General features: G+C 44.0%; 1 protein-coding gene across 1 annotated transcript in view; it reads left to right on the top strand.

The window, feature by feature from the left end:
* Positions 1 to 11,547: 11,547 nt before the first annotated feature.
* The window catches only part of nav1a (neuron navigator 1a), a 64,282-nt gene continuing 50,976 nt past the window's right edge, over positions 11,548 to 24,853 (top strand). The window contains exons 1-3 of the mRNA XM_076096434.1: positions 11,548 to 11,680; positions 11,934 to 12,758; positions 24,477 to 24,579. Of these exons, the coding sequence (XP_075952549.1) occupies positions 11,939 to 12,758; positions 24,477 to 24,579 (923 nt within the window). The 5' untranslated portion in view covers positions 11,548 to 11,680; positions 11,934 to 11,938. The remainder of the gene's footprint in view (positions 11,681 to 11,933; positions 12,759 to 24,476; positions 24,580 to 24,853) is intronic.

Raw genomic sequence — 24,853 nt, 5'->3', positions numbered from 1 at the left:
ATGTTTCACTTGACCAGCATTCATTGCAGTTTGTGTCGAACAGAAGGGCACAACGAATATCAAGCTCACTTTTAGAGTTTTTGGGTGTTTCTTTGAGAGGGTAACAGAAACCGTGAATACCTGGAATCAAAGCAAATCAGGTGAGAACGATCTCATACCTCATCTTTATATGTAAGAGAGCAGTAAGCCTGGCCAATGATGTGTGTCAGTGGGAGTCTGTGTGAGAGTGTTTTTAAATTCATTATGTGGAGAAAATCAGTTATTTGAGGACATAACTCTGCTGGTAGATGTTGCTGTGAGCATGTGCCTCCGCGTGAAGTTGTTTTTGTTTTTTGAACTCCCAGCAGGCAAATCTGATTGTGCAGACGTTCCATGCCTTGCTAAAAATAAGCTCAACTCATGGTTTACCATGACTTATTTTGTCCAAATGTGCTTGATTCACATGCTCACATACCATGGATGATTAACTATCTCTGTATTGAGAACAGGAAATTCTAGTTAACGTGATTGGATTAAACTTTAGATTCGATTGTAACACAGTGTAATGTACCTTCTTAACAAAGTTTTTGGGAGGTCTTTCAATGATGGCTAGTCTACATACTGTTACTATGAATTTAACATGAGTGTTCAACATGTTGGCTCATTATAGGTGTCTCTCTCCCCGTGTCTCTCCTTTAAGGTCAGTATGAGTGGGGGAGTCAATGTGAAATCGGCCCCCCGGGCTCCTCTCTCATCAGGAATCCCCCTCCCACACAGCCTGTTGCCCTCCTCCCCCAAAACAGACACCCGCCGCCAGGCTAGTGACCTGCCCAGGCCGTCAACACAGACCCCTAAACACACACCCACACACAGTCCCACACACACGCCCAGGCAATCTCCTTTACTTTGCCCACGGAGCTCTAGGATGCTGGAGCTCCGTGGGCAAAGTAAGGACCCGAAGAGAGACGCAGGCCTGAAGAGTCAGCTCTTCCAGCGGATGGGAGCTCTACCTGCTCCCCAGGTGTCACGCTCTGCCTACAGCAGCCCGTTAACCGAGCGCAGGGTACCGCAGCCACACTCCAAAGACACACTGGATCTGGGAAAGCCCTCCCCGTCTCACATCCCCGCACAGTTGTCACATGACGGCAATCGCAACAGGAACACCCTCACCAATAAGAACCAAACATGGGGGACTAGCAACCTGCGTCCACCGCTTCAGTTCAGAAGAAGAGACAACTCCAGAACTGAATCCCAGGCAACGAGTGAGCTCATGACACAAAGAGAGAAAGAGCCTCCAGAACACCACCCAGCCCAGTCCCCCATGTCAAACAATGGTTACCTTCGTCCCTCCCTTGCTCAAATGAGCTACGAGCACGCCATCAGAGGTCGCAGTGACTCCACTAGCCAATCAGACGAGGAGATGGGCTCTCCTGAAGACAGCAGTCCAGCCTCCTCTCCTTGTCCCCTGCCGCTGCCACCGATCACATTCACCACGCCAATAATGTCCAAGGTGGCTGTCCATACGTTGGCTCAAAGCCTAGATAAGGAGGCTGCGTCCACGGAGACACACGCACCCAGAGTCAACATGGCTACTGTGGCTCCCTTCAGCTACCGGTAAGTAGTGCACACTCACGCACAATGGATACAACAGTTTATCAAGACCTCCATCAAGAGCCCCCAATTACTGATATCCATTGTAAAACCATTCTCTTGTCATTATCACATGATCACTCTGTCTCCACATAGCACTTTATGACCCCTCTCTCTCCTGATACTCTCACGTGAGTGTGTGTGTGTGTACGTGTGCACACATACACACACACACACTCACACACACACACACACACACACACACACACAGGCATTTATACACACTCTTGGGGTTTTCTGGAGCAGAGCTGATTGTTAAAGTGTCCTCTTGACAGCCTCTGGGCTGACTCAATATACCGTCCTCTGACACACTTTTTTTTATGACGTGGGATGAAAACAAAAAAAGAGTGAATCTAATTTTGTAAGTTAAAAAAGTGCAATGTTACTGTGTCTTATGTGTGTTCTTGAGTGTGGTGTTTTAGTTAAATGATTCAATCCACGAAGAATCAATCAATCAAAGCAGAAATGTATTTTTAATTATTGCATAGCGTACAATACTTTATAAGATAAAGAAGTAGAAAAAAAATCAAGGCAAGATCATAAAATCTTGAGCTTCTTTTTACTTTGATGATGATGAAATTATTCCCAGTGCTTTGTGCATTATCTGAGATTTTCTGTTTCTATAATTTGCATGAAGGAAATCAATGTGACACACCAGGGAAGGCCATCAATTTCCTTCTCCTGCCATACGCAGTTGCTTATGCGTTTGATTGTAATCATCGATGTTAACATCAGTGATTTGCATGTACAGTAACAGACGTTTGACGGCTGTGTTCATGATGTGTTAACAGGCTGCATGCGCAGGGGAGCGATTTTTCAGTGGATGGACTGAGTGACTGCTCATCTGGATCCATAGAAGTCTGCTGTGATGACCTAACACTAGGTTAGACACACACACACACACACACACACACACACACACACACACACACATTAAAACATTGATGAGAGTATACTTGCACGTTTTTTAAGAATCAACACACATTACTTTCCCTTTGTCTCTTTGTCTTTTGCTGAACAAAACTCGCAGTCTAGTTCTGTCTGCCTAGTTGGCGTCAGGGCGCCAAGAGGCCGAGAGCCCTTTTGGCAGGTATGGATGCCTACGTTCTGGCAGCCAGGCGCACTTACTGCACCAAAGTCAGGCGGGAGATGCCAGCGGCCGACCTTTGGGTCTCATTGTGGAACGTGAAAAGACTCATTGAAGACTAAGGAACAACCATTCTCTGTCTAAATCTATCCGTCACTCCCCTGCTCATCAGGCCTTAGGAACCAAGTCAGGTGGTGTAACTTTGTGTGTGTCTCAGCCTGGAGCTCTGCTGACTTCAGTGGTTCCTACTTGTGATGAAGATATGGAAAAGAGAGATGGACTCAGGATGGTAGAATGAAGGAAGATGACAGGCGGGATGTGGGTCGGTAATTGGATGAAATGGGGCACTTCTCAACTCGCTGCCAGAGAGTATTATTTTATGCACATACTTTTCGGCTACATCCATGAGCTGTTGGGGATTTTGAACCCTTCCTCACACTTTCTCTCCATCCCTCTCTCTTGTAGTTCTTCCTTTCCAGCTTCATTGACCTAAAAAGCCAGAGTCCCAGCATGACCCCCTCCCCATCCTTTTGAGTAATGGTTTGCACCGTACCCACAGCTATAGTCATGCTTTGTAGTGGTCAGTGTGAGTCGAGGGATTTGGACGTGCTTCGTGAGATATGACTTAATCAGTGGCTTAGTGAATCATTCTTTGTGATGTGGTGTCAGTTGGATAGGAGGGGATTGACTGCCTGGCTTTGAAATGTGCAGTCCAGAGTTAGTGTGTGTATTCAACTTTAATGGCCAAAATCTCTCCTAGTTTATACACATCTGACAGAATATGTGCAGTTTTCCAATGTTTAGCATTAATCTGGCACATTGTTTCAAAGTGTTTTCTGAAGGCTGCCTCTGGCTGGTCCCTGCCTGTTAGTCAGCTTTTGGTTGTCAGCTGATTGTTAGTGAAATATGATAAAAAATAATATGAGAACAATGAATTACTAATCTGAGGTCTCAAATATCTCAGTAATAACATTCCCAGTTTTCAGTTTTTGTAATAATTTACGATGCCAACAGCACCAACAGTAAAAACTAATGTCACCTGTTTTGCCCAAAGACCTTTAGTGTAAGGAAGTCAGCCTGGACAGAAAGAAGGAAGAGGAAATGCAGTGAGAGAGAATTTTGATACGGAAATCAGATAATCAGTTAAATTGATCAAATGTGAAGTTACAGGGTCAGTCAGTGTCAAATTGTCAAATTGCAACCAACTGAAACTTCACCCGTGTATCAAGCGTGTAGGACTACGGTGGCGGACACGAAAACGCGAATGGCCCTATCTGAAGCCAGTGTTTGGTTCGTGTATTGGCGTCCGACTATGTGCTCTATGATTACATATAAAGGGCTCATTTTAAGATAACAAAAACACAAAGTTCTTATTTTCAGGTGATTATACTGTTTAGACAACATACTTATTAATATTATGTTACATTTCTACCAATAGATGCCCCTAAATGCTATACGCTGTTCCTTTAAGAACAGATGGAGAACATTGTAACACTTTCTCTTTACATCCCCGATGGCCAGCAGTGGACCTCCGGTAAAACATTTACACGGTCTACGGCCCTGGCCAGTACAATGAAAATTTGTCCATGTCCTAGAATGTCAGATTTTTACTGTACATAGAAAGCGTATTCAGACATCAAATTATATTAAATTATGTCCAAAACAGTCTAAAGTATTACAGTAAATTATCTAAAAGTGTAGCCACCAGAATAAAGCTTTTAAAAGCTTTTTGAAGGTTTTAACCAGCTGGTTGTGGAAAGGAGGGATGGACCAGCCCCTGTCTTTAAAGGCCTCTGGCTGTCTTGGGAACTATGGTTGCTGCCTTGTAATTGGTCCCTAGAAGGCGTTAGAAACAGAACTAAAGTGTGTTAGGCTCCTCCGAAGCTGCATTTACATGGAGGGTGGGCTGACACCGTAATGACTGTAATTTAGGGAGCAAAGGAAAGGAGGGGAACAGGGAGGAAGGCAAAGTTTGGAGGGAAGGAAAAGAGAGAGTGAGAGGGGTGAGAGATGAAAAGAGGAGACCTGATAAGGTCAGTGGGTTGATGGATTTCCTTTTGTGTAAGGAGGAAAGAGAACAGAACACAAATGTGTGCACAGTGTTAAAAAAGATAGATTGTATGTAGGCTGAATATTTTAAGGCTGAGGGCTCTGGTTGAACACACAATTCAAGGACAACTCATGATGTGATTTGGTTATGGTTGTCTTTTGTGACGATGGTAAAAGAGTAGCTTTCCACAAATTGAATTTTTTCCATATTACATTCACTTAGGTTGAATCAGCTGTAACATAATCAGCTCTTAGATCTTCTAGTGGAGCCCCTAATGAAGACCTGAACATTTAATGGGACTGTAGCACCATGTGGTCTTTCAATTAGACCGCAGACCTCCTGACCATGGGGCTCTCTGGAGAGATGTATTTGAGCATGCGTTCATGTCTGAGCATGTGTGTGTGTATGTGTGCTGATGTATGCGTGTGTGACAGTACACAGATGGTGTTTGAAAGATAAATGTGATGTGTGGACTGTGTATCATTTTTCATGTCCCAGTGAGGGTATGGCCTGATGTTCCCTGCGGACACTCTTAAAGTCCGTCAGCTGTCTCTCTCTCTCTCACACACACACACACACACACACACTGTTCAGACACAAAGAGGAGGTCATGTGTACATCTGGATATGGATAAACACTGCACAGCATCCCACACCCACTCTCATATGACAATGACATTTACAGGTAGAAAACAAAAAGAATTGTACTTTCCAGGTGTGGGATTGGCATTTTATTTGAAATAAATGTATTCCCTTGAAACCGGCACAAGATCTGGAGCAGAGATTTCAATGATACTTCTCAAGGTGATCCAAAAATGATATTCAGTGGCCATTAGCCAACCGTGCACTGTGTTACACTGAATTTAATAATGCCCCAGCTCCCTTAATGTATTCGTATATAAAATACACTCCGTTGCCAGTTTATTATGTACACTTAGCTAAAACTGGACTGCAGCCAAATACAAAAGTCTTGCAAAAAATCCTCCTTTTATTTAGCTTATGTATTCACGTTTTGAAAAAAGAGGTGTTGATCCAACTTTATTGTCAGTTTGCATAGGTGGATCGTCGGTGGAGGCTAGCTTTAAGCCTTAATATAATTTAAATGGGTGAGTTTTAGAACAATTCCCACTACGTACATTTGTCATGAACGGGGATATTGGCTATAGAGACCAAAACCGTTTTTTGTACCAGGCTGTAAACATGTTTGTTTCTCTCTAAAGTTTGGGTAAATACATGGGGGTCTGTGGGGATTGACTCGCTTTTGGTGCCAGCCTCAAGTAGCTTTTCGTAGAACTGCACCAAAGGTTGCCGCCTGTAGACACCTACAAATGTCAAGATATACAGATTAAAACAGCATAAATGCAGATAGTATATGTTTTTGCTTTCTTATCATCACCCTGCAGGGCAACTTTGTCTTGCAGACACCACTTTGCGGAGCCCTCGCATGGATCAGTACATTTTGAAACCCCCTTGTAGCAATCACTTTTAGAATTGGAGAAGTCAGCAAATCTTTAGCAATGAAGGCAGGAAATCAGCTTGCAATTTATAAATGTTATGCTCGCCATCCATTTAATGCCCTAGTGGATAGCTCTTTGATAACCCCGGCTGCATCTACTCTTAGACAGTGTGTAATCCTCTTTGGCCAATCTAATCAGAGAGACATATGCCGAGATGGCGTTGGACAGTGATGAGTGGTTTAGTGGCTTTAGGAAGATGATCAGACATAAGCGTGGACTAGATTATGTCCTCGCTCATCGCCAGGCTCGGTAGTAATCACTATTTAGGGTTTGCATGCATTACTCCATGTTTGACCCTAACTTTGACTTGTCTGTACTTCTGTGGTCAAGCTGAAGTGATGGCCCAATTTTTTTATGTTTGGGTCAAAGTGGGAAAGTGAGTGCATGTGGAGGCACATAATCCATACGTGAGCAGAAAGGCACACATGGATATTATGATAAAAATGAGTCAAAAATTCACACAGATGCACGTAGAAGCTCCTCATTCTCCCATTTGTCTGACACACTGAGCCATCCACCCATTGTGTGGCAATGGACTAAGACAGAGCTGCCACCTCGTCCTCCTCTCTCCCCCCAGGGATATTTCCCTCCTTCCTATATCTGAATTAGATAGAGCGAGAGATGAAGGAGGAGAGAAAGGAGGGAGAAGGGTGAATTGAGAAATGGGTGAATGAGTGCACACACTCAAGATCCTTTTTGACCTCTGGGGTGACTCCCAACCCAGGGAGATGAGTTATAGAGTCAGTCATGTGTGTAACCTCGCTGTGTGACCACACACACACACACACACACACGGAGTCACAAAGACATCTATCTGTCAAATTAATAACCCATAGAGAATAAAGGACACACTCCAAAATGAGCACATACCTCTAGTATCAAGATTCCTGATGTTAGTTGAATCATACACTCATGTTGTCCTCATAACATAAGTTTAAATACACATACTACTTTATATCTTACTTTAGCAACAGTAGTTTTTTTTGTGCAGACTAAGGGAAGATTACACACTCACACACATACACACTGTTGCTGATGATATCCATGGCTGCCACCACGCTGTAACTAGGCAACCAGTTTCTGCAGCACAGCATTGTGGGATACCCCTGGGAAGCGTGCTGAGAATGTCAACACTGAGAGAGCGTCTACGAAGAGCGAAACCTTAAAAATGTATTCTCCTTTTTCTAACATTCTCCAGATTGTCCGCTGATGTTTTCGTCAGCTCTCAGCTGTGTGTGATTCATGATGAGTGTGCGACATTGGCTCTGTGGGAGAGTGGTGTTCTTGTTGGTTTAACATTTGTGCCTGCGGAATGAGGAGTCGGTATGAGTGATACGCTCACACCATTGCCATGGATAGCCTTTAAGTGGCTGGATTGTCCGAATGCTTAAGCCAGTGACTCATGCTATGCATCATCAGCACTGAAGTGAGGCTGCCAAAGAGTTATCACTGTGGAAAAGCTCCCTCTCTCAGTCACACTTTTGACTCAGACTAGGAAGCCACTCATTGCATGTATCACGTTGTCGCCTCAGTTTTTTTGTCTGTCAACAGGACATTAAAAAAAAACATGTTATTGTGTTGGTGCAGTACCAGAGTGCGTGTCACTGTGAGCCTTTCCCTTGTGTATGTGTGTGTCATGGTCTGGTATTCATGCCTGTGTCCTGTGGACCCTATGCGCTAGCGTGTTAGCGGACATAAGCAAGTGTAGCGGGAGTGGCGAGGCGGTGAGGCAGGATATCCCCTCTCTGTCTTACAGGCTTCCTCTGCTCCTCTGGCACACATATAGAGATCCTTCCTCGTCCTCCTCTTCCTCCTCCTCTCACTTTACTCATTGCCTTGTTTTCTGCATTATAATTTCACATCCTTACATTCTTTCTGCTTTTTCCTCACCAAAAGCATTCAGTAGGCTTCTTTAATGGTGTCTGCTCTTTCCTGTTCTATCTCGCTCCACTTCTATTCTCAGTCACACTTGCTCTTGTTATTTTCTTCCCACTTCTCCGCCCCGTTCACGCTTATATCATTTTTAGAACAGTTTTTTTTTTTTTTTTTTGCTTGTGCTACGACACAAAAAGACAAAACAAGAAGATGCAAGAGGGAGTAGGTGACATCGGGGAGTGGGTGAAAGTGAAAACGCATGCCATCTGCTTCGTTGAATGGGAATCGTTCCTCTTAAAGTTTAAGTCGCTCTGATACAATTAATTACAACCAAAGCAGCAGTGCTTTGCTCCTCTCTCGCAGTACTTTTCCTTTCAAACCTTGCCTATAATGGGCCACATAGTGTCTGTGTTTGTGTGTCCTACTGGCTACTTCACGCTGTAGAAATATAGTGGAGAATCTGTTCCTATAACTGTTTAGAGATGCTAGGGCAAATTTACTCATGCAAAGTACAGAAACACCCTGCCTCTCTTGGCCTGCCCGTCCGTCTCTCTGTCTGTCCGTCCATCCGTCCGTCTGTTGGTCTGTCGCTCTCACTTCTTCTATTTCGCTCTGTTTTCAAACTATCCATTCATATCTGTATCTCTGTCTGTCACCTTTGCCTAAAAGTGTCTTCATGTGTGTATGAAACTGTTTACCTGTTACTGTGGTCAGCCCATAAACGCGTTCACACACACACGCACGCACGCACGCTCTCTCTCACTCTCACTCACTCACTCACTCGAACACACACACAAACACACTCTTCTGTTGCATACTGAATGTGTAAGTGTGCTGTGTGAGTGTGCTATGAGATGAATGTGTAGTCTAATACAGAGCACTGGCACTCATCACACTTTACCAGCTTCTCTGATGTCAGGCCAGATTGCTCAGGTCAGTCAGACACCCTGCACAGACAGCAGGCTCTGTGTGGGTGTGTATGAGAGAGAGAGAGAGAGAATATATGTTTACGTCAGCCATATATTGAAGTGATTAGACTGTGGAGCCAGAGAGACGAGTACTTGAACAAACAAGTAGCTGTTTGCTGCCAACACACACTTTACCTGTGTGTGTATACGTGCTTTCAAGGGCACTGGCGCGTGTCTCTGCCCCACGAGCATCTGTGCGCCACACAGACCTGCCTTGTACGCGGCCACTCTCTTTGACTCACCTTAATCCCTCATCAGGGAGGTATAAGAACTGACGTACAGCACCTATTAGCCTTAAATTATATCCCTTACCCCCTTACTGGCCTGCTACCAGACCCCAGAGCCCCCATAACTGTCACCACACAGCTCTGGCCTTGGTGTGGCATAACCACCTCAACATTGGCCCTTTATTAACGCTAGCTGCTTCGAATGAATGGCTTTAGCCTTTACACAATAAAACAGCCAATGTATGTCTGTGTTTTGTCTGCTGCTGAGCTCCCGTATTACACACACTCATTCAAAGCCAGATGGATGGACGGATGTCATTTCTGGGCTCAATAGGCGCCAGTTCAGTTACTGTTGGAAAATGAGCTGTTTTTAAAGTTCCTATCTAATATTGAGGGTGGAATGTGAGCAAACAGGACCCTGCTTGTTTTTCTCTCTGGTTAAGTGTCAACCAATTTATGCAAATGTAACAGAAAATGGGCCCAACAGCCTGCTTGCTTGAATACTACTCCTACTTACAGTTGGAGGCCTGATAACATCACAGCCGCAGGCATTGCTGCTTGCATACAAGAGAATTGCATTATAATATACGCAGAGCACAAACACTCCACCAACTACAAGACCTGTATGCAGACAGGATGCATTAATACTCAAAAAATAATTCCACAGTTTTTATTGATTGTTAATGACTAATGATTGGCTTGAAGTTCATTTTATACATCGTCATCATGGTTACCTGTAATGGAAATAAAATTAGAAATGACGGCATCATACTATTTCTCTGTCTCCGGTAATGTCCCTCTCTTATTGGATATCCACCCAACTCTTTAGTGAGGAATTACAGGAATAGTTTCTCTATATACTTGGAGCAAAGAATCGGAGATGATGACCGAGTAAAAGAAGGGAATGATGAAGAGGATGAAGAAGGAGTTACTCCTGTGTCCTGTGTTGATTGAGATGGGATGTCCAGAGCGATGAGATGATGTAGTTGACCGAGCCAGAGCTATAGGAGTCTCTGGATGGGAGCTTCGGCTTCTCCGAGCCTGTCTCATCAATGTGACACACTAGCAGAGACAGAGCCACACACACACACACACACACACACACACACACACACACACACACACACACACACACACACACACACACACACACACACACACACACACACACACACACACACACACACACACACAACACTCATACACATGCAGGGGAGGATAAATATAGTGACACCGATACTCATTCACACACCCCACTCATGTACATGGTGCTTTTTACCACTGAGGTATCGTGATGGTTGTGCTGAGATGGATGATATTGTTATCAACATATATCCTGCAAAAGGTAACGGCCAGTGCATATTAACTGGAAGGGGGGAAGGGTGACATACTGTAGGTCTGGAGGAAGGAAGGAAAGGAAGGGAGGAAATGAGAAAAGAGCAATGGCGATGAGTGAAGAGGTAATGTGATGCAGGTAGGGAGGGGGGTGTGATGCTCATTTGAGGTCTGTTGGCTACTAATTGAAGGATGATTAGTGACTGATCTATCTGGTTGTGTATTAGGGACTGGTAAATGTGTGTCCTGTTCCTCTCTTCTAAGCTGATGCTGCAGCCACGGTTGTTTTCCAGATAATTGGAATCAGCTTAATCATGGGCAGGCCTCTCGTGATTGTGGCACATAAGAAAATATGAATATGAATGGATGAATAGAGCAGCAGAATTTTTTTCTGGCTACGATATGTGGCGTCGTTTGAGTCACACACAGCTGGGCTCAATATAAATATTTCTTTATTCTTTCTTCTTTTATTTTCCTTTCTTACTTTCTCATTTTCTTCCTTCTATTATTTCTTTTTTCCTTTCTTGCTTCACTAGTGTTCAGTATAACACTGCATCTGTGATGCGTGTTTGCGAGAGAGAAAGAGAAAGAGGATTGGTGGATGAATCAGCCAGTGGGTGGAGAGAGAGCGAGAGACAACAAGAAAGAAGGAGGGAAGGATAGAGGAGTAAGAAAGAGTGGAGGGAGGGTGAATGAGCCAGTGGGGGTAGAGTGAGCAAACCGGCGAGTGAGGGAGAGGTAGAGGGAGGAGAGAAAGAGGAGGGGGGTGTTGCCGCTGCTGCTGCGACTGTTTCTCCTGTCAGTCGGCTGCTGCTCGCCTGGCAAGCAGGAGGGAATACAGAGCTAGAGGGAAGCAGAGAGGGGCACAGAGAGGCTGGTCGGGGCTGTGTTTTGTTCTAGCTGCGCTATTGTAGCACAGGGTGCCGCAGACACGCTGTGAGGAAGTGGATTTTGGCACTGGACGCAGAACTGCAGATCCATGGATTACCAGCAGTGAGTAAGCTTGACTGCTACTGCCACTCTACTAACCCACTCGTCATTTTCAACAGAGGGGTTACCCCCACAGACTCACACGGCGGGGAGTCTGGACCCTCTGAAGACAGAGAGGCAGGGAGGGAGGGCAAACCAGATAGTCTGAGCATTTTCACACCTTTTTTCCCCTCTGCTTTTCTCCCTCCATTTCTTTCAGTCTGCCTGTGTGTATCTCAAGAGTGTGTCACTGATGCTGTTGCTTGGCTCTCTACAGGAGGGATGCTGGAGGCTAATGTGGCTAACATTAGAATGACGGCCAAGCCCAGTGAGCTGGACGTGAGGTCTGCTGCTGTCTCCTGCCAGGAAACTTCAGCCCAGGCCATGGCCTCTAGGAAGCCCCAGGCCAAGCCTTCCGCTCTTACCCCGGGACATTCACGTCCCTCTGGGTCAGAGCTCAAGGTCTACCGGCCCTCCGCTGGATCTATCCCTATCCCAGTTCCCAATCCGTCCAGGCTCCGCAAGCAGCGGTCACTTAACAACTTGTGTGTGCTCACTGATGCTGAGAAGAAGCTGCACCTGTACCAATCTCCCCGCTGGAAGGATGATGCGAGCCGGCCTGGCACAGACACCAACAAGCCGGGCCAGATTAAGACAGTTCAGGCTGGGGGTGGCAAACCACCACTTTCTCGGACCCTTTCAAAGTCAGAACAGTCTCTTTTCCAGGGTAAGACCAAACCTTTTTGCTCCCCATCGGTGACTTCTTACGGGAACAAGCCGAGTCGAATCCCTGCCCCTGGTAAACCACGGGGACCCTATGCTGAGGTCAAGCCCATTAGCAAGGCCTCTGAAGCAGGCCAGAATGCAGACATAGACCCTGCAGACCACCCAACTAAGGCTAACTCCAATGGAGCAGGGAACACTGGGACTAATGGCAAGAAACTAGGGGAGAGGGAGAGATGTGCAGCTCTGTCAACAGAGGAGAAGAAAGACAGGAAGGGGATAGAGGGTGAAGAGGATAAGAGCTTTCTGAAGGTGGACCCAGAGTTAGTGGTGACGGTTCTGGGAGACCTGGAGCAGCTGCTCTTTAGCCAGATGCTTGGTGAGTCTGCTGTTATCTTTATTTTGCATGAACACATACAGCATGACAACAATTAGGACAGGGTACGATTATGTCAACATGTTAACAACAGTTACTTATTGATTCAGTATGACAGGTAAACATCTCCTCTCCTCTCCTCTCCTCTCCTCTCCTCTCTACACCCAAACCGTTCCCTCAGCTCTGGCTGTAGCTCCAGCATCAACAGTGAATTTTAAATGAGTCCAGTCTCTATTGCAGCAGAGCATAATGTCAGTGTGTTATTGTTAAGTGCTTTTCACTACACAATGGTGAGAGCCCTTGCTCTGTAGGTGGTGAGAATCCCTATGTTTTCACCACTGTGGCAGTCATTTGCTTTGTTTGTATGTGTAAGATTGGTTTATGTTGTGGTTGTGTGGATGTATATTAGCTATGTGTGCTCGCATGAAGCAGCTGAAGTAAGCAGGTCCAGAGCTGACATTGTTTTCTTGTTGATTCATTAGGTAACACTGGAATGATTTGTCCTAGTCCCATCTGACCCACTGCCACAGTGAGCTAGATATATATTAACCTATCAAATGCCTCCCTTCTCCCGCTCTCATTATATCTCTATCTCACAGGTTTCATGTCTCTAACTATACCACCCTGTTGGCAGGGGAACCTATTATTTTGAAATTGAAAGCAGTCCACGCGTGTATGCGTCTATTTGTGCGGTAGTAACGAGTCTAAACTGCATATTTCATGTCGATGCCGCAGCCACGGCATCTCCTGGCTCACGCCGAAATCAGCCATTCGTTAATAAAGGCCGTGTGAGTGGAACTAGTGGGGTGTGTGTTTTCACTCGGTAAATAAAACGGCTGCATATTGAGTCAGGCTCTGGTCACAGTGGGCCACATATTTAGCCTTGCACCACTCCCTCACCCCCTTCACCCCCTCCCTCCCACCTTCCCTCCAGTTCCATTGATCTCCGGGCCACTGACAGATGGTCACTATCCACCCCCCCCACACACACACACACACAGCACACACACACACACACTCTCTTGTTACCGGGGGCAACGTGTGGAAGCAGGGAGGGGGTGGTGGCATGGGCAGGTAGTGAGCGTGCTATCATTCACATAAACTCACACGCAAAATGCACACACATGCACCCATGACTACACACTGTCACACACTGGGGGGCGACTGTACCAGGACACATCCAAAGTTTTAGCTAATGGGGGTGTATTGCGAGAATGATGACTGAGTTTGTGACCTATCATCCATTATTCATTCATACACACACACACACACACTGTGTTTTTCTCTTTTTATATATCTTGCTCAGTCTCTCTCCATCTCTCCCCCTTGTCACGATAACATCAGAGAGTGAGGGAGATATGGAGAGTGGGTCGTTATATCTGTCTGGATGAGAGGAGATAATTTTCTGACCATCATCAAACCACTCTCTCTGTCTTCCTCCTCTCTCCTCATTTCCTCCCTCTCTCTTCACCAGCTCGCCTCCTGCTGCACACCCCCAAATCACAGCTTGTATGACCTTGCCCCCGCAGCCCTCTATGTGTATGTGCGTGTGTTTCTGTACTGTACATGCTGTGTGTGTGTGTGTGTGTGTGTGGTGTGTATCTGTGACCTTTTTCCAATCCTTGTGGTAATGTTGCTGGCCACAAGTTAGGAAAAAGAGTAAAGTAGAGGGTAAGAATTTAGATTCATGGGAGAAAAGTGAAAGGGGGCGACTTCCTTCACAGAGGGAGATAAATGAGGGGGAGACGGAGAATAATAAGAGAAAGAGACAGTGGAGTAAAAATAATGGTTATAGCCAATGATCTAAATTTCTACCTGGCATCCCAAGTGGCCAAGTGTTGCTTTGGGTCTTTTTCAGCCTACCACAACCTGCCAGAGTTTTATCATCAAAACCACATTTGGTGTGTATATAGTTGTGGGAGTACGCACATGTTTGTGTGTGTGTGTGTGTGTGTGTGTGTGTGTGTGTGTTAGGAGGAGGTTAATTGTAACTTGCCCTGTAGCTTGCGGCTGTGGGCTCATCTTTTAATCTGCTTCTCCATTTCCGATGGGACGCTCTGCTAATTGGTTTCTGCTCTGTGTGTCATAGGAAGATAGATTATAGATGTTCAATGGATCATTCCCTGTGATCCCCTCCTCCCCTTCCTATATACATTCCCACCGTCTTCCCATCTGCTTCCTATATACAGGAAAGTGACGTGTCTTTGTATCGTATTATATCATGAAAACTTGACCTTAACTCGGTCATACCACGTTGTTATGGAAGCTACATGTCAGCTGTTAGCAACAGGGAGTAAAATATGGGCCTCTTGTCTCTTGAACATGTTATGTTGTGTGACAGCTACCAGCATGCACTGTGGTACTGTCCTTTTGATATTAGCCTCCATAGGCAAAGATAATGGAGAATGCCACTGAGGTCTAATCATTGGGATGTATAACCGAAGACCATCAGCTATGCACTTAAGGGATAACCGACCTCCCACACACACACACACACACACACACAATGGAGAAAAGAAAAGACTCCAGGATATGTCAAGGTTAGGCCTATATGTTTATCTTGCAGGGTGATTTAGGATTAGTTTCAGTATAATCTGATTTTCTTTAATCGGACATACATGTTTTACCACTGAGAGATGAAGAGCTTTTTCATTAATTGGATTTAGAGAATTACTTGACTTGTGTGTCCACGGACAGCAGCTCTGGACTTGCAGAGATAATTCTCCCAAATGCAGCATGTTTTATAAGATGTCTTGTTAACGGCGTTAGCATTAAGCTTGGACATAGATGCAGGGGATGATGAACTCTGTAAATTCTGCCAATAAAATGCACCGACCTGAATGACACCGTGTAAAGCATACATTGCCAGGGTAATCTAAAACACTGAACCTCAGATGTGTGCCACTAATGACACCTCCCAGTCCCATCAGCACCCATAAAGAAGTGTATGCAAGAGGGTAAGCTCCCTAAAGCAGTGGCCTTTCCCAGCATGGGGCGGGCTCGGTTTAGAGAGGTGCTGTCTAAAGACACCAACAAGCCTCCGGATTAGGCCTTGCAAAAAGATAATGTGAAGATTCAGCCTCCATTCCACTAATCACACATCATCTATCACCCTGGAAAAGGCCAGCTACCAAGGCTAAAATGAATTACAGATTAAAGGAAAGGACATCTGTTTGGATGGAGATTTAGGTATTAGGGGGGAATTTTTCTTTATCAAGGATGAAATAGAGAAAATAGATTTAGGTTAGAAGATTGGAGATGCTGTGTAGTTTTGGTGTTTGCTGAGCCGATCGTAGGAATTGGGAGACTGTGTTACTTACAGGCTCAGCAGAGGAGAAGAGAATAACACTCAGTGACACATGAATGCTCAAAAAAGAAGCCTTGACTACCAACCTGCTTGTTATTTCAAAGTGATGTTGTATCGTTTGTGTGCTTGATGGCTACTCGTGGGAGACGATGCATCCTAGTCAGCTGTCTGCGGAACAATAAACCCCACAGAGAAATCGACAAAGCCCAAAAAAGAAGACACACACCGAGGCAAACACAGGCACACACACACACATAATCCTGTTCAAGAGAATTTAACAGCGCTGCAGGAAATAACAAAGCAGCTGCAGCTTTAAATGTCCAAAGCTCACAGACACACAAATTCAATGTGTGCCACATTCAGTCACTGATATCCTCTCCTGTCTACTCCCCTGTATTCATCTTTTTGGCAGTGACAGGGTATTTTTCACTCTTAGTTCCTCATTCCCTCCACTGTGATCGCAGTGCTGCTGAGTCTCTAATGTGATGCGGGTGCGGCCTGAGCGGCTGGTTCCACCCCGGGCTTCGCTGACTGAGGGATTCAGGGCAGTCGTCCTCCCATCGAGGAGGCGGTGACGAGCCAAATTAATGCAACTGCCAAGGAAAGTGAGGAATAAAGCATCGCTTCGATTTTTTTTCTTCCTCTCTCTTCCTCTTCCTCTCTTTTAACTCTGATGTGAGTTGACGGGTAGCAGTGTTCTGTCACCAGTCAGACAGCAGAGAAGGATATTTCTGGCAAGTGTTTCAGGAGGACAGAGGACAATCTTTCTAGTGTGAGGGAGGGATTTTGTCACCAGGAGTAGAAAGGAAGATCTGCACATGGTTGCATGTATGATGGTGCATTTTCTCTATTTGTGTGTGTGTGTGTGTGTGTGTGTGTGTGTGTGTGTGTGTGTGTGTGTGTGTGTGTGTGTGTGTGTGTGTGTTTTTATAATGCATTGTGGTCAGTCTCTAAGGACTTAATGTAGGAGCCATTGCATTAGTGCTGTCTGCTTCCTGACATCCTCTTCCTAAATCATATTAGTCCACTCTGTGTTTTTGTCTCATCAGCTCTTACATAACACACATGCAGATACTCACATGCTGATTATCACTAAAACAAAACAGGCATATATATATATATATATATATATATATATATATATATATATACATTTGTGGTTAACTAATCTTTCCAGGCAATAACAGAAGCCTGGTATATTATGCACAGTTTACTCATAAAACAAAATGTAAATGTGTGTGTGTGTGTGTGTGTGTGTGTGTGTGTGTGTGTGTGCGTGTGTGTGTGTGTGTGTGTGTGTGTGTAAGTGTAACTAAAACTTTATTTATAAAGCACCTTTTTTTTAACACGGGATACAAAGTTTTTTTTTACAGTAGTGTAAGTACAGAAAACACAAATTCCAAGTGCAAAGCACAAACAAGACAAAACAACAATCAAAAACACCTACAAACACAACACACTTCGGAACACACACGGTTACCACGCAGATCAGCCCTTGAACTTACAGCAGATCTAACGCGAGGGGGGAGATTTTGTTTCAAAGTATGGGTGCTAGGACAGCAAAATAGAGAGAGAGAGAGAGAGAGAGAGAGAGATAAAGAAGGAGATAAGGACTCAAGGAGTTATCTAGGCCGCTTTGTGATGACGAATGCTTTTCAGTATTCATCTGTTTCTGTACTATTTGTGTTTTCCTCGTATGAAAGGTCTCCGATAAAAGTGCCCTTTGTTACTGAGGTGTATGTGTGCATGTTGTAGCTGCTGTAAGGAAACAGTATTAGTCGCGCACACATGCATCTGATGACAGTATTGTGGTTAGCTTACATCAGTGACAATGCTAATGCAGTATCAGTGGTGTGGGTCAAAGCTCAACCAACAACAAGAAGTAAACAGAAACGTTACCTGGGAACATTATGACGGCAAATCAGTGTCAAAATCCACGAGCACAAATCATTTTTTATGTTTTATGTGATTTTTGTCGCGCAATTCAAGTCTTATTAAGTTACGTAACATTTTTATTTTCGGCTTGAATTGGAAGCTGAATTTTGCACCATCTGTGCACAATCTAGCTGCAATGTTGCAGCTACAAAATTGAGTTGGAGGTCATCTGTAAACAAACACAGTAGCATACACATAACAGCCATTTAAGGCCAAAATGCAGACATACATTTCGAGTGGAGATTTTGCCATAACATGCAAACCGAGTCAGATATCCTTTCAATATCTATGTTTTTATTGGACCACCTTTGCTTCATGACAATATGAAAATATTAGATACACAAGATGTTTCTGTGTGATCAAGTACTTTGAAATCAGGTATTTGATTTACCAGATAACCCTCAGCTTTTCCCCTATTTTCTGACATTTTAAACCAAAGACTAATTGATTAACAAAATAAAAATACATTATTTTGTAAAATATCAGTGGAATTACTTACTAACTTGCTGTCACCAGTTCTACCGTCTTACCCATCACCTTATTAACAGTGCAGGCACTGCACACAGAGTGCAGACTGTCCGCCTGACATGTGAGAGCGGAGCTGCAGCTGGGTTTAAGCACATCGTAAAATACAGTTTCACAGGAAACAACCCTCTTGAACAAAAATACACCCCAAACATTGCCACACATTATGGTCTGCCTTGGCTCGTTGCCGCTATGTAGTCAGTGTGTGTCTGTGTGTCGGTATGAGTGTGTGTGCAGCTCAGTCTGTATTTAGAGTTTTCCGGCATACACAGGAAGCAAAAGAGATACTGCTGAAAGCTCTAGATGTTTAACTTTCATGATGCATCTCAAACACACAACACACGCACATCCATCATGTGTTTTTTTTTTTCCTCCAGGTGATATTCTTTTTGACAGCCACGTCTGCATACCACATGTGTTTATGTGTGCTGTGTGAGTTTTAGATCGTCACTCAAAGCCTCCTCATTTTCCCTCTAAGCGCATAGCACTCTGCCTTCTAAGCAGATAGGGCTGTGGTTAAAGAGATGGAGAGTGTGTTTACGTGTGTTTGTGTATGGGTCAGTGTTCAGAGCCAGGTTTTGTCGGTGTGGACATCTGGACTGAGAGGATAAGAGAGAGAAGATTGCTGCACAGAGGATTCTGGATCTATCAGTAATACTTTCATCTGTCTATTCACATGTCTGTGTTTCTGTGTCGCTGTGTTGCTCATCCTCTCCGTTGTCTGTAAAGGTATCACTCCTGCATAAGCGTTTCCAATTTTTAAATAGATTTTAACACGGTTAGCTGCCCCAAACCACTGCTGACTATCTTTCAATTTCTTCTCTTTCTCACACTTGTGCATTGACAAGCTCATCATGTGTTCAATCTTTGCACTCGAACCAACAACTCTTCAGATTCAGTGTACACAGATGCAGTATTGTGCTCCGATATGCTCATTAGCCATTCATGCCACATATCAGATATGATCTTCAAGGGTCTAATATCCTGTTGCGACATCCTGGCGAAGCGGATGAACTTTAGTGCATGTGTGTTTGTGTGTGGATGCACATTTGGGTGCATTGGCGTGTTTGTCCGCCCTGTCCAGATGTGCAGGAATGGCTGTATGTTGTAATGCTTCCTGTTTTGCTCACTGTCTTAGGTCAGCAGTTGGCTGTGATGCTGCTCTGAGTGGAGACAGAGGACAGAAAGAGAAAATACAGGGAACGCTATACTAAATGTCAAACAAAATATAAAATAATGAACTATTTTAGTAGCTTGGCAGGTTCATATTCACATTGTGACAGGTGTATATCTGGGTTATCACATGCGCTACCTTTGTTTCACCTTTCCATTTTTTGCAAGCCATGCCCAACAGAAATATTATCAAAAAGAGCAAGACGTAAAAACTTGAACGATAACAAAAACGTTTTACTTGCATCCTGTTTGTTTGATTCTTGTATGTCACTTGTCAGGAATGCTGTAAAAACACTTCGGAAACCTATTACTATTTTAAAGACTTGCACATATCGCTGAACGTGCAGACCTTTGGTGATGCAGTAGCAGCGAGGCTCAATCACACACACATCTATCACGTGATGAGGGCACTGTGGCCCGAGGAGTGTTACGGTGACACTAACATATGTGCAGGCACGTGGACGGGACAGGGACAAATGAACTCTGGAGGGAAGGAAGGAAAGAATAGAATCAGGAGCCATTACTCAAACCTATATTCATAGATATTCTGCAAAACTGCACTTCTCGCTGGTAAAGGCACACACTGTCAAAGAGGGATGCCATGTGGCTGCACAAACACATAATGGCAGACCAGTCCTGCAAGGACAGAGCCATTAGTGTGCCTTTGGGGAGGTTTTTGTTCTCTTTCTAATAGAGAGGAGAGTCAAGTGACCCAAGAGAGGAAACCATTTATTTATTTTTATTTTATTTACTCGCTAGCCAAGTAACCATCAGGCATCCCCATCATGAAACATACGTTTTCAACTTCCTCTACTTTTAAGGGATAAGACTTCCATTTATATTTTTCATATTATCAGGTATTCGCCATGATATAGTTTATTTCACTGTGCCACAGATGTCCATTATTGTCCAAAGACTATTAAAACACATAGATGACACACTGTTGCGCTGGATGACATGTTCCTACATTATTGATGAACACTTGCACTGCATTTTTATTAATCTTCAGCTGCAAATAGTCCACAACAAACCCATTTAATCCTGTTGGAGTCTTTTTTGCTAAAACTATAGTGCCCAAATATTTTGGGAGATTATTTTACATAAAAAAAAAAAGAATATATTTTGATGCATTTTTAAAGATTCACATCTTCATCATGAACAAATAAGCTTGGCGCTGAGAGCCTGACATTTCAGGAAGAGCCAGAATACTGCATTGGTAGTTGAGAACTTTTCCGTCCTTTACACCTCTGACTTCATATTTATTTTGCTTCTTTTCGGTTTTTCTTTCTTTGTTTTGTCTGAGAGCAGACTTTCATTAGGATGCAGAAGTTGTCCCACTCATGCACTACATGCATGCAATTACAACAACACTCTCACTCTAACCTGCTGGCTCTCATTTTAAGAGTCTGAGTCGGCCATTATGACAGGCTCCTCAGCTAGTTTTATAGTGTGTGTTCACAAGTGTATTAAGTTGAGAAGGTGTAGCGCCCCGGTCCCAGCACCTATGTGGACATGCACATAGGCACTTCTACACGCACACACACACACAAACACACACACACACACACACACACACACACACTCAGTTTAAAACAGATCAGTGTAATTCATCTACTCCCCTGGGGAGCTGACAGGGATATTTGCATCCCTAATTCCCCCACCACCACCGCACCTCTTCCCCCCCCCCCCCACATGCCAGCTGGGACCGCCAGGGCAGAGGCAGGGCAGGAAGTCTTTTACAGACACGCACACACATCCACACAGGCACATGCGTAATCATGCAGACCGTATCTAATCAATTTGACGCCGATGTTAAACAAAGCTTGCGTTTAAGGGTAATTAAAATTGCCCAATTAAAGCCTGCATGTGTGTGCCTGTGGCTGAATGTGTCAGACTTTTGTCTGTGTTTGCATGTTCAAGGGGTTCTTTGTTCCCATTAAACCTTTGTATGAACAAATAACAAAAATGGAACATTTTAAAGCTGATATCTGGCTCTTTATATCTTGAATTCCCATACTGTGCTCGACTGCCTTTTAATATGAGCAGCGCCAGCAGAACAAAGTAGTTCTATTTTTGCGTATTTATTTTGTTAAGCAGCATTTGCACTGTGTGTGAATGTGTGTGTGTGTCTAGTGTATGTGAGCAGCAGAAGGTTGGATCACAATGGCTTCATCATCCCTCTCCGCTGAGCTGCCTGTCCCTAGGGATGCCTAATCAATTGTCTATGTGGCCATTCTCTTGAGGAGAAATCAATCTAGCTTTGTAAATCGGGTCTAGTGCAAGTGTGTGTGTGCATGTGAGTAGCCCCACCGTGGATATGTGTGTGTGTGTGAGAACAGTGTTTAGTCTGCAGCTGTTGTTGAGATTGACACCTCTGGCAGCTCAAAATTTGCCCTCCTCACTCATTAGAATGGTCTTCCCCCCTTTACCTCCTCTCTAGCCAGCTGGACTGTTTCTAGGAGGGGTGGTTGTGAATGGAGTGTGTGAGGGAGGGAGGGGGTTGAGTCTTTTCAGGGTTGTGTTGGTAGATTGCTTCAGTATATAGAATATGTTGTTCCGTGGGCTCATTGTATAAAAGGGGAATTTATTTTAAATATTTAACAAGACAAAAAGGTTACAGCCATGGTAGTATTTAGGCACAGCTGGGCATTGAGCTAAATGCTAATGCCAGCATGATAACACACTTACAAAGACAATGCAAACATGCCGTTGCTCTCCAGGTATAATGCTTACCATGTTCACCCTCTTAGGTCAGTGTGCTATAATTTGCTAATGAGCAATAAACACAAAGTACATCTGAGGCTGATGTGAATGTCATTAGCTTTGCAGGTATTTGGATGTCCCATTGTTGTCTTTATTTGTTTGTTGTTTTCGTGTTTATCACTAATGGCATATGACAGAATATCTGATGGGAGGACCGCAGGACAGAGTGCAGGACTCTAGTGGAGCGAGAGGAGGTGGACTCTGTGTTCACGTCATGCTTGGTGCTCGAATATAGTCAAAGTTGATGGACAATGTTTTTCCTCATCGGCTCTCCAAAGTCAGTAGGATTCATCTTCTGGACTCCATGAATGTCTGTGCAAACTTTCACGGTGATGTTTTTAATAGATATTCCACTTTAACCTAAAATGCCAATCTTTTGGAGGAAATGGCACGGGATCAACAAAGTCATTGGACCACGAATGCCTGTACAAAATTCTATGACAATCCATCTAATAGTTGTTGAGATATATATTCAGTTTTGACCAAAGTGGTGGACGACGACAGCCATACCCTGTTAACTATCAGTTTTTTGTCCATCTAGCAATTTCTTTAAAGCAAAGATTCTCACATGAGAACTGAGCGATGCCTTTTTTTTAAATCAGTTGAGAAACTTGAAAATGTTTAACTGTAGATAGATGTATAGATGTATATGTTTGACAAGAACGACTTTGTAACACAGTGGTGATAGTAAGTAAGAGTACACTTTTGTTTTTTTAATTTATATTTTCTTCTTACACTGTCGTTCAGTTATAGTAAATAATCTTGCTGTGCTCATTTGGGAGTCAGCTGGCCAGTTATAATGGTCTATTGACCTGAACCCCAGGGGTAAACAGGCTGTCCCATATCTTAACACTATAACTCTTTTATCACCATCCCCCCACCATCACACATAAATACACTGAGCCGGAGAGAGAGAGAGCAAGGGTCAAGGTCACGTGATGCAGCGTAGGTGTCCTGATTGCAGTCTATGTGAGAATATGTGTGATAGAGTACATGTAGTTTCTTCCTGGTTCTCAGTCTTATGTCTGTCTGACCATTGCATGGATATGAAAATCCTATGATAGTAGCAACAAAAGTGTGAGCAGGGCCCCATATCAAGCTCTCATATTGACATGTTTTGGAGTAAAAAGTGAAAGTGAAACATGTTTTGTTTTCTGAGCATGAATAAATGGTGTCTGTATCACTAAGTGGTTGAACCACTTTGGTTCTTATATTGCTTCCAATCTTCCAACCCACAGGGGGAATTATCTAGACACTCAGACACACACACACACACACACACGTATGAAGCAGCAGTCTGGCAGGATAGCCCAACATGAATCTATATAGCCCAATCTGAGCGGATTACAACAGCAGGGGGTGAGACAAATGCCAATATGTTCCCTGGTGGGTTTAAGTGAGAAAGGCTTTTGGTTTATTCTGATAGCAAAGGGGCAAAGGGGCACAGTGCAATGAACGGGCACCAGGGCATTGTGACGGAGGGTGCTTGGAGAGGAGAGAAAGATGGATCCAGACAGATGTGACTGTGCACTGGCTGGATAGACTGGAGTGTGAGTCCTGTCTGGTCTTAAAGGTCTTCTATGTTGTTTTGTCTGTCTGACTGCCATCATATTTGATTTTGTTTGCTCCACTGCCATCTGGAAAAACAACTGCGCGTACCCTGCCACTGTTGACTCTGTTTTGTCCTTCCCTTTTGTAGTTCTCTATTTTTATTATTTTTTGCCTGTTGTAGATTTATTTATTTATTTGTTTTATTTAGATGATTTGGTGTAATCCTAGATTTTGGTCACTGATGGGAACTACTCTGACTCACGATCAGTCTGCATGGTTATTTTTTGAACAAAGCCAATAAATAAAACATCCATGATCATCATTATCAACTCATATATGGTCATATTTCATAGTGTAGGCCTATTTATGTGCATTTGTACATACTGTATATAATATAAATGTTTGAACAGGTAACAGTGTTCTTGTCATCCACTAATGATGTAACGTGTGTATATGCGCCCCTGCAGACCCAGAATCCCAGAGGAAGAGGACCGTGCAAAATGTTCTGGACCTTCGACAGAACCTGGAGGAAACCATGACCAGCCTGAGAGGTGTGCAGCTCAGCCACAGGTCAGCCACACACACACACACACACACACACACACATGCACACGCACATGCACACGCACATACAAACAGGACTGCATGATATTGTACAACAGAAACAAAAAGAAAAGACAAACAAGTGAAAGAGAAGAGCAGTTGAGATGTGCATTCTTATTGACATTGCTAACAGTGTGTTGGGGTGTGGTGGTTAACTGCCGGTGGGCTTTAAGAACAATATCAGTATTCCTGATGGACCAGTATCCATTAGTCTGTCCTTTTCTACCTCCTCTGCTTTCTC

This window comes from Anarhichas minor, unplaced genomic scaffold, assembly GCF_050575085.1.
Source record: "Anarhichas minor isolate MPS153535 unplaced genomic scaffold, ASM5057508v1 ptg000003l, whole genome shotgun sequence".
Lineage (NCBI taxonomy): Eukaryota > Metazoa > Chordata > Actinopteri > Perciformes > Anarhichadidae > Anarhichas > Anarhichas minor.
Note: the sequence above shows the minus strand (reverse complement) of the source record. Positions and strands in the feature narration are given on the sequence as shown.